This window comes from Protopterus annectens, chromosome 3.part1, assembly GCF_019279795.1.
Source record: "Protopterus annectens isolate FY-2018-M chromosome 3.part1, PAN1.0, whole genome shotgun sequence".
NCBI lineage: Eukaryota > Metazoa > Chordata > Ceratodontiformes > Protopteridae > Protopterus > Protopterus annectens.
The window spans coordinates 1,733,408,174-1,733,420,270 of record NC_056732.1 but is presented as its reverse complement, the minus strand read 5'-3'; the positions used below and the strand labels follow the sequence as shown (position 1 = coordinate 1,733,420,270).

The 12,097-nt window shown below is 39.4% G+C and overlaps 1 protein-coding gene across 1 annotated transcript in view; it reads right to left on the bottom strand.

Annotated features, from left to right (window-relative positions):
- LOC122798650 (zinc finger protein 260-like) overlaps positions 1-12,097 on the bottom strand; it is a 115,293-nt gene that overhangs the window by 81,641 nt on the left and 21,555 nt on the right. Inside the window, exon 2 of the mRNA XM_044067733.1 lies at positions 7,121-7,244. Within this exon, the coding sequence (XP_043923668.1) occupies positions 7,121-7,157 (37 nt within the window). The 5' untranslated portion in view covers positions 7,158-7,244. The remainder of the gene's footprint in view (positions 1-7,120; positions 7,245-12,097) is intronic.

The window sequence follows — 12,097 nt, the reverse complement described above, 5'->3', positions numbered from 1 at the left end:
CAGTCAAAGACCCACTATACTCACTGTGTCTAATCAAATAATCTCTTACACAGTTAAGACCACAACTGTTAGGAATAACTGTAAATAAGGAATACCCGCAGTTACAAAATACCTAATATTCGAGTTCTCAGTTTTGAAGTACTCCTAAAGATCATTCAGGAAATGTTTCGAGTCTCTCAGGACTCGTATTCCTATCTAATACAGGATGTAGATATTTTTCTACATACAAAGAAAAGGGCTCAGTACTCCAATTGTGACCTGCCACAATAGGTCTCAAAGGTGGTTTATGGCTATCTTTGTGTATCTTAGGGAGACCTTGAATTATGGGGATCAATGGCTTTTCAAGCGAAAAATACCTATACAAGTCAAAACTAATAGCTCTGTTTAATAAACAATCATCCGTCTGCTGTATCCTCATTTTCACTCTATTAATGGCATTCATATCAACGACTGTATAAAATGAGGTATTGCTTAACATGCTTTTCACAGAATCAAAATAATCAGTTCTAGCCATAACTACTACCAAGCTGCCTTTGTCTGCAGGTCTAATGCGTACTGTATCATCATTCTGAAGCCTGGCCAGTACTAAACATTCATTGTACATTAAATTATGATACTTCTTAAAATTCTCATTTTTCCCCCTGAAATAATTTATAAAAATCATTTTCAACTAATCTACCAAAAAACATGAACTACAGGATGTAAGGCAGGCATACAAGTACTAAATTGCTTAAAATTAGTACCGTTATGTTGGGACTCATTACCCTTATATAAGTGGTACATCTTGGATTATTTTCTGCTTAAACTCTGAGCTTTGGCCAGCTAAGATCTACATGAAATCAAATCAACTGGACGTATAAGTGAATTTAAGTAAATCTTTATCTGCACTTTTTTCAAATAATACAACATTTAAATTGATTTATTTGTGTTGCACTGAATACTATGTAGCTGGAAGTTGTGACTCTGTTTTTTCCATTAATGCTTGTTAGTATTCTTGAACGGCCAGTGATAAGTGGGGGTATCTGCACTTTTTTTTTCAAATACAGCATTTCAATTGCTTTATTTGTGTTGTACTGAATACTATCTTGCTGGAAGTTGTGGCTCTATTTTTTCAGTTAATGCTTGTGAGAATTCTTGAATACCCAGTGATAAGTGGGGGTATTTTACTTCATTGTTATTCGGTTTCTACCTTATGTAAGTGGTAAATTTTGGATTATTTTCTGCTTAAAATCTGTGTTTTGGCCAGCTAAGACCTACATGAAATCAAATCAACTGAACGTATAAGTGAATTTAAGTAAATCTTTATCTGCACTTTTTTCAAATAATGCAGCATTTAAATTGATTTATTTGTGTTGCATTGAATAGTACCCAGCTGGAATTTGTGGCTCTGTTTTTTCAGTTAATGCTTTTTAGAATTCTTGAACAGCCAGTGATAAGTGGGGGTATCTGCACTTTTTTTCAAATAATACAGCATTTAAATTGATTTATTTGTGTTGCATTGAATACTATCTAGTTGGAAGTTGTGGCTCTGTTTTTTCAGTTAATGCTTGTTAGAATTCTTGAATAGCCAGTGATAAGTGGGGGTAGTTTACGTCATTGTTATTCAGTTTCTGACTTATATAAGTGGTACATTTTGGATTATTTTCTGCTTAAACTCTGAGCTTTGGCCAGCTAAGACCTACATGAAATCAAATCAACTGGACGTATAAGTGAATTTAAGTAAATCTTTATCTGCACTTTTTTCAAATAATACAGCATATAAATTGATTTATTTGGGTTTCATTGAATACTAACTAGCTGGAAGTTGTGGCCATGTTTTTTCAGTTAATTTCCAACCCACCATCCCTGCTTTTGTTTTGATGTTAATCGTGGTGGCTTTGAAACTGCCCTCCCCGATTGTAAATTTGCATCTGGATACTCCTCCTGGGCCCATCTCATTTGCTCACTCAAAAAAAAAAAGAATTTGCACTTTTTTCATCTGCTTTTACTGTATTTGTGTTTCTTCCTACTTTATTTTGCTTTTGCGTCATCTTAAAAGTACTCAATTGTATTTAGTACTGCTTGGTGTAACTATCATTCTAAGCCTTTTGGTTTAAGCACTTGGGCTTCAGACCAGTTGTTTTACATTAAGAAGGTTTGTGGTCTGCACTGTTGTGGCAGGACAGGTAGCTTACATCCTTCTATGTTGGGAACTACTGAATGAAGGCTCAGTGTTTGCTATTCTAAAAGGTTTAAGCACTTGGGCTTCAGGCCAGTTATTTTACATTAAGAAGGTTGGTGGTCTGCACTCTTGTGGGAGGAGAGGCTGGACTCTGCCCTTCTGAGTAGGGAATTTCTGGTTAAAGGCTTATAGTGCCTGCATATTTGAACTGTTTCTTACTGAAATTGGCGCACCTTGTTTGCTGAAGCATAGACTATATCCAGGCCTGCTGAATCTAGCTTTGTTTGTATAACATGAGCACTAATCCAGGCCTTCAATTTTGGAGAAGGTTCCCCTGCACCCCAGTGGCAGGACTATGCAGTTAGAACTTGTCTGATTGAAGACTACAGGAACAGGGCTCAGTTTTGAGATTGTTTTACTGGTTAATTGGGTAACTGTTTAAAAGTCTTTTCTGATTGCTTGTAGTCATCTAAAGCTGTTTTAAGTGTATTTTTTACTGTTTGTAGCCGTTTAAAGCTGTTTTAAGTGTATTCTTTTACTGTTTTTGCCTTATCTTTAAAAAAAATGTTTTCCTTGTTTCTCACCTTTCTAAGCTAGCATAGTCCAGTTTTCAGGCTAGTGCTGAATTCAGGGCTGTGTTACAAGTTTCTGAGTTGCCCATACCTTACTTGGATAGAAGGAGGTTTCTCTGTTCACCTGAGAGAGGGAGCTTTGAGCAGCCATCTCTCCCTGGAGGAGTGGTTCCAGCCTAGAAGTTAGTAGTTTATAGGCCATTTTGGGCTAATTTCTATCTATTTCATTTCCCTGCTGTAAAAACCACGTTTGCACGGTTTTGCACGTCCGGGCAGCGCTGGTTAGCTAGGGCTAAATTTATCCCAGCTCCACCAAGTCTCCTCTTCAGTTTTTTTCCTTGAAAGTAGTCGAACTCTCAACCTAAGCACTTAAAAAGCATCCTGCAGCCCAGCACTAGCTCAGACCTAATAGCAAGCACTAATTTACCCTGACACTTGATTGCCCAGCAGGGTAAGGCTCATTATTCACCCCTCACCAACCAAGCGACTAAGCAGCTCACCCTACTATTCGGGCATGACCAAAGGGCAATTTCAGGTATACTCTCAAGTTCAGCAGGTGAACCTGGGTATCCTGAGGCAATGTTACAACTGCCTCATGTACACAGACAACCCTCTACTCCTACCACAAAATATGAACATATAGCTAAACTGGAGGCCACCCAAGACTGGAACAGGCAGTCATGAGGAGAAGGTTAATACTTGCACCACACCTCCAGCCTCACACAGACATACTAAACCAGCACTGGCAAAAAATACACATCATACTCGGAGGCTCTAAATAAAAACCTGCAAAAGCATCACAGACCTCCAAAGCAGACACCTAAACAACCTGCACCTCCCGTCACAAACCAGACAACAAATAAAACACAAAATCAGTGTGCTGCACAATCACAGCTTTTAAGGCGAAATAACATACCTAACACACTAGCAATAGGCGACTCTACAGTCAGGCACATTGATGTCCCACTCACTAGGCTGAACAAGGAGAAGGTTACTGTTAGCTGCCTATTGGGAGCCAGAATCTGCCACATAACACAAGCACTCAGGTCACTGCAGAACAAGTACAAGTATGACTCTGTCATTGTTCACGTTGGTGTGAATGACCTGAGACGTACCTCCCTGGACTACATGAAAAGAGACATGGAAGAGCTCTCTGATCATGTAGCCCAGGCAGGTATGACCATAACCCTGAGTAGCATCCTGCCCTCACCAAAAATTATAACGCGGTATAAAGAAAAAATGATCAATTTCAACAATTGGCTAAGCTTCTGGTGTCATTCAAAGGGGATCCAGTGTCTGTCAGCCCGGGACAACATGCTCGACAGACCTCGTTGCTTCACAAGAGACGGCTTGCACCTGTCACCCCTAGGCTTTTGAATACAGGCCAAGGCTCTTGCTGCCCCCATAGTGCCTTTTTTAGGCAAGGCTCAAAAGTCAAACCCACCTCCGTAAACAGCACAAATAAAAAAATGAGGGTTATGCTACTCAACGCCAGGAGTTTAAATCTCAAAATGCATGTGCTCAAAGCACTCCTCAGTATGGAGAACGTCGACATCCTGAAACCTGGTTCAAGACTCCATAGAGCACCCCAGCACTACCGGGCTAGAACTCATACCACACATTTTGGCCACAGAACATGGATCAAAACACAAAAGTAGGGGTTGTATCCATATTCATCAAGGATACCTACACCCCCAGGTTAGTGGCGCAGCATGACACCTCCGAGATCATCCATGTGCAACTAACATCAGGCAAATCTGCAATGCAAATTGTGGCCTGCTACAGATCACCCTCCATGACCTGGGACCACCACTCTGCCTTTCTGGAGACATTGGAAAACATGAAGGTCCTACCTAACACCCTGATATTGGGCATTTTAATTACCCTACCATTAACTGGAAAAACTACTCAAGTACAAACTCCCAGGTCCAGCACTTCCTGGAATTTATCAACTCAAATGCCATGGATCAGCTGGTAAACTCCCCTACCAGAGGTGAAAACATATTGGACCTAGTCATCACCAACATGGGTGACAGGTGTTCAATACCAGAGGTCAACCCCGTCAGTGGTTAGATCAGACCATAAACTAATCACTCTGGATGTCCACATCTCACCACACCACCACCTCCAACCAAAAAAAACACAGTGAAAAACTTTTCTATAGCAAACTTCACCTTACTTAAGACAGAGGTGGTAAGTTTCACAGCCCCCACGCTAAATAACAGTGTCCAAGATGCAGGAACCTTTACAAATGCACTCTATGAGCACCTACAAGGATGCATGGATCGTGACATCCCTAGCAAAACCAAGACTCACTCCCCTAAGAGAAGGAAACCAGCCTGGTGGACCCCTGCCATAAACAGGCTATACAATAGAAGGAGGAAATTAGTTCAGAAATAAAAGCAAATCCCAAGAAGGAAAGACATCCCTGATCAGTATCAGTATTAGTAAGACACTAAGGTCCCTCATAAAATCCTCCATGGCTAACTTCAAAAGAAAAATAGCCAAGGATTCGAAAGACAACCACAAAGCCTTCTTTAGCTATGTCAAGCTATGTCAAGAATGTAAGTGGCAACTTGCAGATATGCTCTGAGCTAGTGCAAAATAGCACAAAATATACTGAACCCACTGATATTGCCAACATCCTGGCAGATAGAGTCAGTGAAAACTTCACCCCCCCTCTCACCCCCAAAAGGGCCCACAACAATACCGGAAAAATGTAGTGTCCCAGAAATCACAGACGCACAGGTGAAAACAACCCTTTCAAAAGCCAGCGTCAGTGGGGCCAGATGGTGTCCCAGGCTGCGTCTTGCCCTTTGTTAAGGGCAGATCATGCCTACTAAATCTGGTTAACTTCTTCGAGACAGTCACCAAAGCCATAGATGAGGGGAAGGTAGTTCACACAGCCTACCTTGACCTCGCCAAGGCTTTTGCCACCATTCCCCACTTGGGAGTTATAGAAAAACTCACCAGCCTGAACATAAACCCCTACATCACGAGATGGGTTGCCAAATGGCTTACAGACAGAACTCACACGGTAAGAATAGCAGGCTCCATGTCCGACTCTAAACCAGTCACAAGTGGTGTCCCACAAGGCTCGGTCCTGGGACTCCTACTGTTCGGCACATACTTCTCAGAAGTACAGGAAAACACAGGAAGACTATGGCTAACCATGTTCACCAATGACTGCAAACTGGGAGCCATAATTGACTCTCCGACTGACATGGACATTCTCCAAAAGGGCCTTACTGAGACAGACACCTGGTGTCAAAGTCATGGTCTCAAGCTAAATGCCAAAAAATGCATAGTCATCCCGTTTGGGAAAAACAAAACACCCATGAATTACCGCATAGGTGGCAGCCCCCTTAATACAGAAGAGCCAAGATAAGAGATCTGGGGACCCAGGTAGATAGTAAGCTCTCCTTTGACAATCATATTACCAAAGTAGTTAGGAAATCCTTCTATGTAGCCCATCTAATTACTAAAGGATTCGCATCTAGAAATAAAGTGGCTATAGTGCCCCTCTACTCGTCACTCATCAGACCCATCATAGAGTACAATGCCCCGTTTGGGATGTACCTCACAAGACACTTCCAACAGCTGGAAAGACCACAAAAGTACCTCACCAAGAAGATTACTGGTCTCAAACATATGTCCTATGCAGCCCAACTGGAAAAACTCCAGCTGTACTCAGTGGCACATTGCTTACTCAGAGGTGATCTCTGCCTGACTTACAAAGCCATGTCCAACTCAGAATTGATGGACATGCTCCACCTAAAGAAATCCAACTCACTGCGAGCCACTCGCTCTAGTGAGCTAAACCTCACCATACAATAAATAGAACATGCTGGAGGGATAGATTCCTGTCACAGAGACTCCCCATGCTTTGGAAAAAAATTCCTAACTACATTAGGCAGACCCCCTCACTAACACACTTCAAGAGAAACCTTGACAAGTGGATGGGTAACAGAAAATACACTCCTGGGATGACTTCAATGGCTCTTCTTGAGAGGCTCAGTTAATTAATCAATGGGGCGGCGAAAGCTGACACACTTTGGCTAGGCTTATAAATGCCCTCGTGCAGACAGCCTAGTACCTACCTATGAACCTATTATCCCAAAATTCCTGTTTAAAAACAAATATTTCTTAAGAATAATTTCAGATAAAAGTTTTTTGAAAGTGAAATCACCACAGTACAGTAAGGCACTGTTCTAGTGGAGAGAAACAGTCGATTTAAAATATTTGAAATGCTGTATTATGGTTTATTCATAGCAGGAACAGTAAATAGGTAGAAAAAGGACAAAGAAGTAGAGCCTTTAATAGTAGAAATCCATTGTTTTCCTTTAATTATAGGCAGGAAAAACTCAAAAAGGTACCCTGTACTTACTGCTGGTACTGGTATCAGGAAGCTGCATTTCCTGCATGGTTATGCCTCCTTCACTGACAGCAGATAGAATAGTTTTCTTCTTTCTTAATGTAGACCCAAAGATGCTCCACTGGGATAGGATACCCTGAAAATAAAATTAGCAAAAACTGTACAGTTAGAAAACATGCGTTCTGGAAGCCTGCATTATGTTTACAAAGACTGGTCACATCTGTAGTCAAATAGCTAGTTTTTATATTCTTACATGGTATAATCTGTGCATACCTTACTGATATGAACATAACCACAGTATTCCACTTAAAATATAAAAAGAAAACAGCACAAGCAGCTCTTAAAATTCAAGACTGTAATAAGGCAATGAAAATGTAAAAGAAAAACAGTCCAACTACGAAAGTCCAAAACATAAACAAATACTTTAAGAATTAAAATAAACCAGAAAAGATGAGCTCTTTCTGGTAAAATAAACGCTTCATCAGATCTAATAAAACAAACTTCACGTAACATTAAATAAACTACTGGCATCCAATTACATTTCACATTTCTCTCAACTGACGACTCAGTTGGTCAGTTGAGAAATTGTTTATTTTACCAAAAGTGGTCATGTTTTAGTGTTTAAAATAAAGTATTTGTTTATGCTTTGGATTGTGGTAGTCGGACTGTTTTGCTTTTACAGTATTCCATTTAAGCAAACTGTTTCTACATTTTATGTAATTTCTGCACCAACTTCCTTCTCATTACTGACATTCAGAGATATTTGGTGCTGACAACATACATTATTTATGTATCTTATCTCATGATATGGGAAAATGAAAGAAATATAATAGCTAGTTCATAGTCAACAATCACAGTAAATTGTAATTTAAGACCAAAGTCTCAATCGACCATTATACTTTAGACCGTGGATTTAATTCATTACTCTTTATAAGTGACTTCTGTTTCCTCACATCAGTCTCTTAATTTATTACTTGTCTCAGAAAAAAGTAAAGGTTGTTTTCCAACTTCTTGTGATAAACATTCTTGCAATGGCTAGACGAGTCCATAAGATGTAGTTCTGGCCCGTTTTCAAGATAACAGACTCAGGAACATTAAATAGAATCAAATTATTGGCAGCAGAAAATTTACCTCAACCACAAAGCTTGGAAGAATAAAAAAAATCTCAATAATTATTTCAATAATACACAGTTATAGAGAATGTATTTTCAATAAGCTTTGGATTGTAGTTTATTTCTGCAACATATTAATTTATTATTGGTACTCATCTCTGCAATCTTGTCAGGAGTATAAAAAAACATGTGTAGACATTTCTAGGTAAAAAATAAAACGTTTAGAATTCCATTTGATAATTATGAGTTAAGATTTTTTCTTCCTGTCTCCTTTTTCATGTTTTACGGTTAAACTACTTCACTATCTCAACAGTTACCCACTTGAGCAGACAGTTTGCTGCTTGGAGAATGGTGAAAATACAGTATCGATAAAAAGAAATGGACAGGTATAGAAATTGCAATATAAACCAACATAATCTACATATGGATGAAATGGACAGAAGAATTTGAATGTTAACAGAAACCCTTTAATGAGTAGTACCAGAAAATTCCATTTAAGTTAATGATTGAAATCAGTGTAGAAAGATATAGGGAAGAACCCTTAGTGCTGGACATGGAACCTTATCAGAATATTCCAGTAATTTAATAAAGAAGGATGTCCATGTGGGCCGAAGGAGAAACAGAGATGGGAATGAAGAAGCAGATGGAAACAGAGATGGAGACTGAGGCAGCAACAGAAAGAGAGAGCAAGAGAGACTTCTAGTAGCAAACTCAGTAAGGAAGAAAAGAAACCTGAACCAGCCCAGGGCTTCTCTCTGTAATCTTAACAGAGGGCTATTATGAAACAGACCATTACTGAAGTAAACGTATAGGAGGTGCCAGAACTAAAAGTAGAAGAAAGCCATTGTCACAAGCTGCCTTTTGTAGACGTGGGAACAGAGGACAGAAAATATCTGTCCTTATTTGTGGGTGAAGAGACTATATTATGGGAAGACAGTGCGCTGATGAAATTATTCTTATCTTTGTAGATTTGCAGATTAATAAACAGTGAACATTTTAAGAACCACAGTGGGAGGATAATACATGAAGCAGGGCCAGAGAAAATATAACCAGAACAGAAGGAGCAGCAGAACAGAAGGAGCTCAGATGAGCTGGATAGCCTCATCTCATACCCATATTCTGAGTTGAATTTCTTCCTAAACAGGGTAAATAAAGATGAAGTACTACACTGATTTTAGAACAATTGTGATGAAATCAATACACAGCAATATTTTAGGACACTTAGTAATGAATAAAAAATCTAGATGTTTAGCTATTACACTGATCTAATGAAACACACCAAGAAGGTCTATGCTACTTGTTTAGCTGTGCTATCTCAGGAATATTGTTAGCAGCTGTGCTATCTCGGGAATAGGGTTAGCAGCCGTGCTATTTCAGTTATAGGGTGAGCAGCTGTAGTATCTCAGGAATAGGGGTTAGCAGCTGTGCTATCTCAGGAATAGGCTTAGCAGCTGTGCTATCTCAGGAATAGGGGTAGCAGCTGTGCTATCTCAGGAATAGGGGTAGCAGCTGTGCTATCTCAGGAATAGGGGTAGCAGCTGTGCTATCTCAGGAATAGGGGTAGCAGCTGTGCTATCTCAGGAACAGGGTTAGCAGCTGTGCTATCTAGAAACAGGGTTAACAGCTGTACTATCTCAGGAATAAGGTTAACAGCTGTGCTATCTCAGGAATAGGGGTAGCAGCTGTGCTATCTCAGGAATAGGGGTAGCAGCTGTGCTATCTCAGTAATAGGGTTAGCAGCTGTGCTATCTCAGGAATAGGGTTAGCAGCTGTTCTATCTCAGGAATAGGGGCAGCAGCTGTGCTATCTCAGGAATAGGGGTAGCAGCTGTGCTATCTCAGGAATATGGTTAGCAGCTGTGCTATCTCAGGAATAGGGGTAGCAGCTGTGCTATCTCAGGAATAGGAGTAGCAGCTGTGCTATCTCAGGAATAGGAGTAGCAGCTGTGCTATCTCAGGAATAGGAGTAGCAGCTGTGCTATCTCAGGAATAGGGGCAGCAGCTGTGCTATCTCAGGAATAGGGGCAGCAGCTGTGCTATCTCAGGAAAAGGGTTAGCAGCTGTGCTATCTCAGGAATAGGAGTAGCAGCTGTGCTATCTCAGGAATAGGGGTAGCAGCTGTGCTATCTCGGGAGTAGGGTAAGCAGCTGTGCTATCTCAGGAGTAGGGTAAGCAGCTGTGCTATCTCAGGAATAGGGTTTGTAGCTGTACTACCTCAGGAACAGGGTTAGCAGCTGTGCTATCTAAGGAATAGGGTTAGCACCTGTGCTACCTACATCAACAATAACACTTTACAATCAAAAAATAGCTAGCTACTCACATTTACTTGCTCAATTAAGTTACTACATGTAGAGTAGCATTTCATAAAATGTTCATTCGTAAAATAAATAAACTAAAAGACATTTACAAATGTTCTACCCCTCATTCTAAATCCTCCTAATATGCAGTTCTCTTTAAAAATGCATCCATTCCAGGTCTTATTTTTTCATATTACTCATTACTTTTTCACTTTTATGCTTTTTCAAAACAAACAAATATATACATTCATTCCTATTCATATACATCATGAATATTTCAATTAACCACATGTATATTTATATAAAAGACGCTTATGTGTATATAGAAAACAATATAGTTGATGAGAATCATTGTATTAGTGGATGAAAAAAAAAATAGAGACTATATATATATATATATATATATATATATATATATATATATATATATATATATATATATTCTCTATCTCCACTTCCTTGTGTACTTATGTTTTACATTATTGCCACTACTCCATAATTCCCCGGGCATCCAATACCAGCTTAACAGAAACCTTCCTAGACTTCCTTGTGTTCTTACATTTTCACATTGCCGCCTAATTCCCCAGGCATCCAATATCAGAGACCTCATTTAACCCATGGTGTCTTTTATATAATTGCATATTAGGAGGATTTAGAATGAGGGGTAGGACATTTGTAAATGTCTTTTAGTTTATGTGTTTTATGAATGAAAATTTTATGAAATGCTACTCTACATGTAGTTTCTCTAAGTTGAATCTTGAGCTGGTCACATGATGTTAAGGACATGCACAGAGTACACTAGGCGATGAGGCTCTGAGATTCAAAATAAAAGGTGGAAATAATTTACTCTATGGAACTTAATTGAGCAAGTAAATGTAAGTAGCTAGCTATTTACTGATAGTTTATTGTTGATGTAAATGGTCTGAGGAAGCCACCAGGAAGGTGCTAAAGTGCTTACCTACTTGTGAATACATTTTTATGCTTTTACAGCCATACATCTTACAACCATTGGTTTGTATTGCTGTTATCTCAGGAATATGGTTAGCATATGTACTATCTCAGGAATAGGGTTAACAGCTATGCTACCTCAAGAAAATGGTTAGCAGCTATACTATCTCAGGAATATGATTAACAGCTTTGCTACCCAGGAAAAGGTTAACAGCTGTGCTACCTCAGGAATGGGGTCAGCAGCTGTACTGTCTCGGGATGTAGGAGGTGCTACCTCAGCTGGAAGTTAAGTAAGGCTGACGTGATACTATCCTATAGAGCAAGAAAAGCTTACTATTAAGTGAGCATTAACTTCTTTACAATGTTATTTATTGACTGCAACTTCACTTTACTGATCATACACCCCTAGAATGGTTGCACACTATCACAATATTAGCACAAAATGATGTAAATGGATTTTGCCACAGCAGCCCTTTTATTTTAGCAATCAGATATAGGTCTTGAAACAGCCACACAAATGTACATGGATTATTCTGGTCCTACAACCCATCCTATGCTGTTTAGAAACAAAGACTATTAATATCAAACCGAAATTTTCCAGGATTCATAAAAATTGCTTAAGCAGGTCTGCAG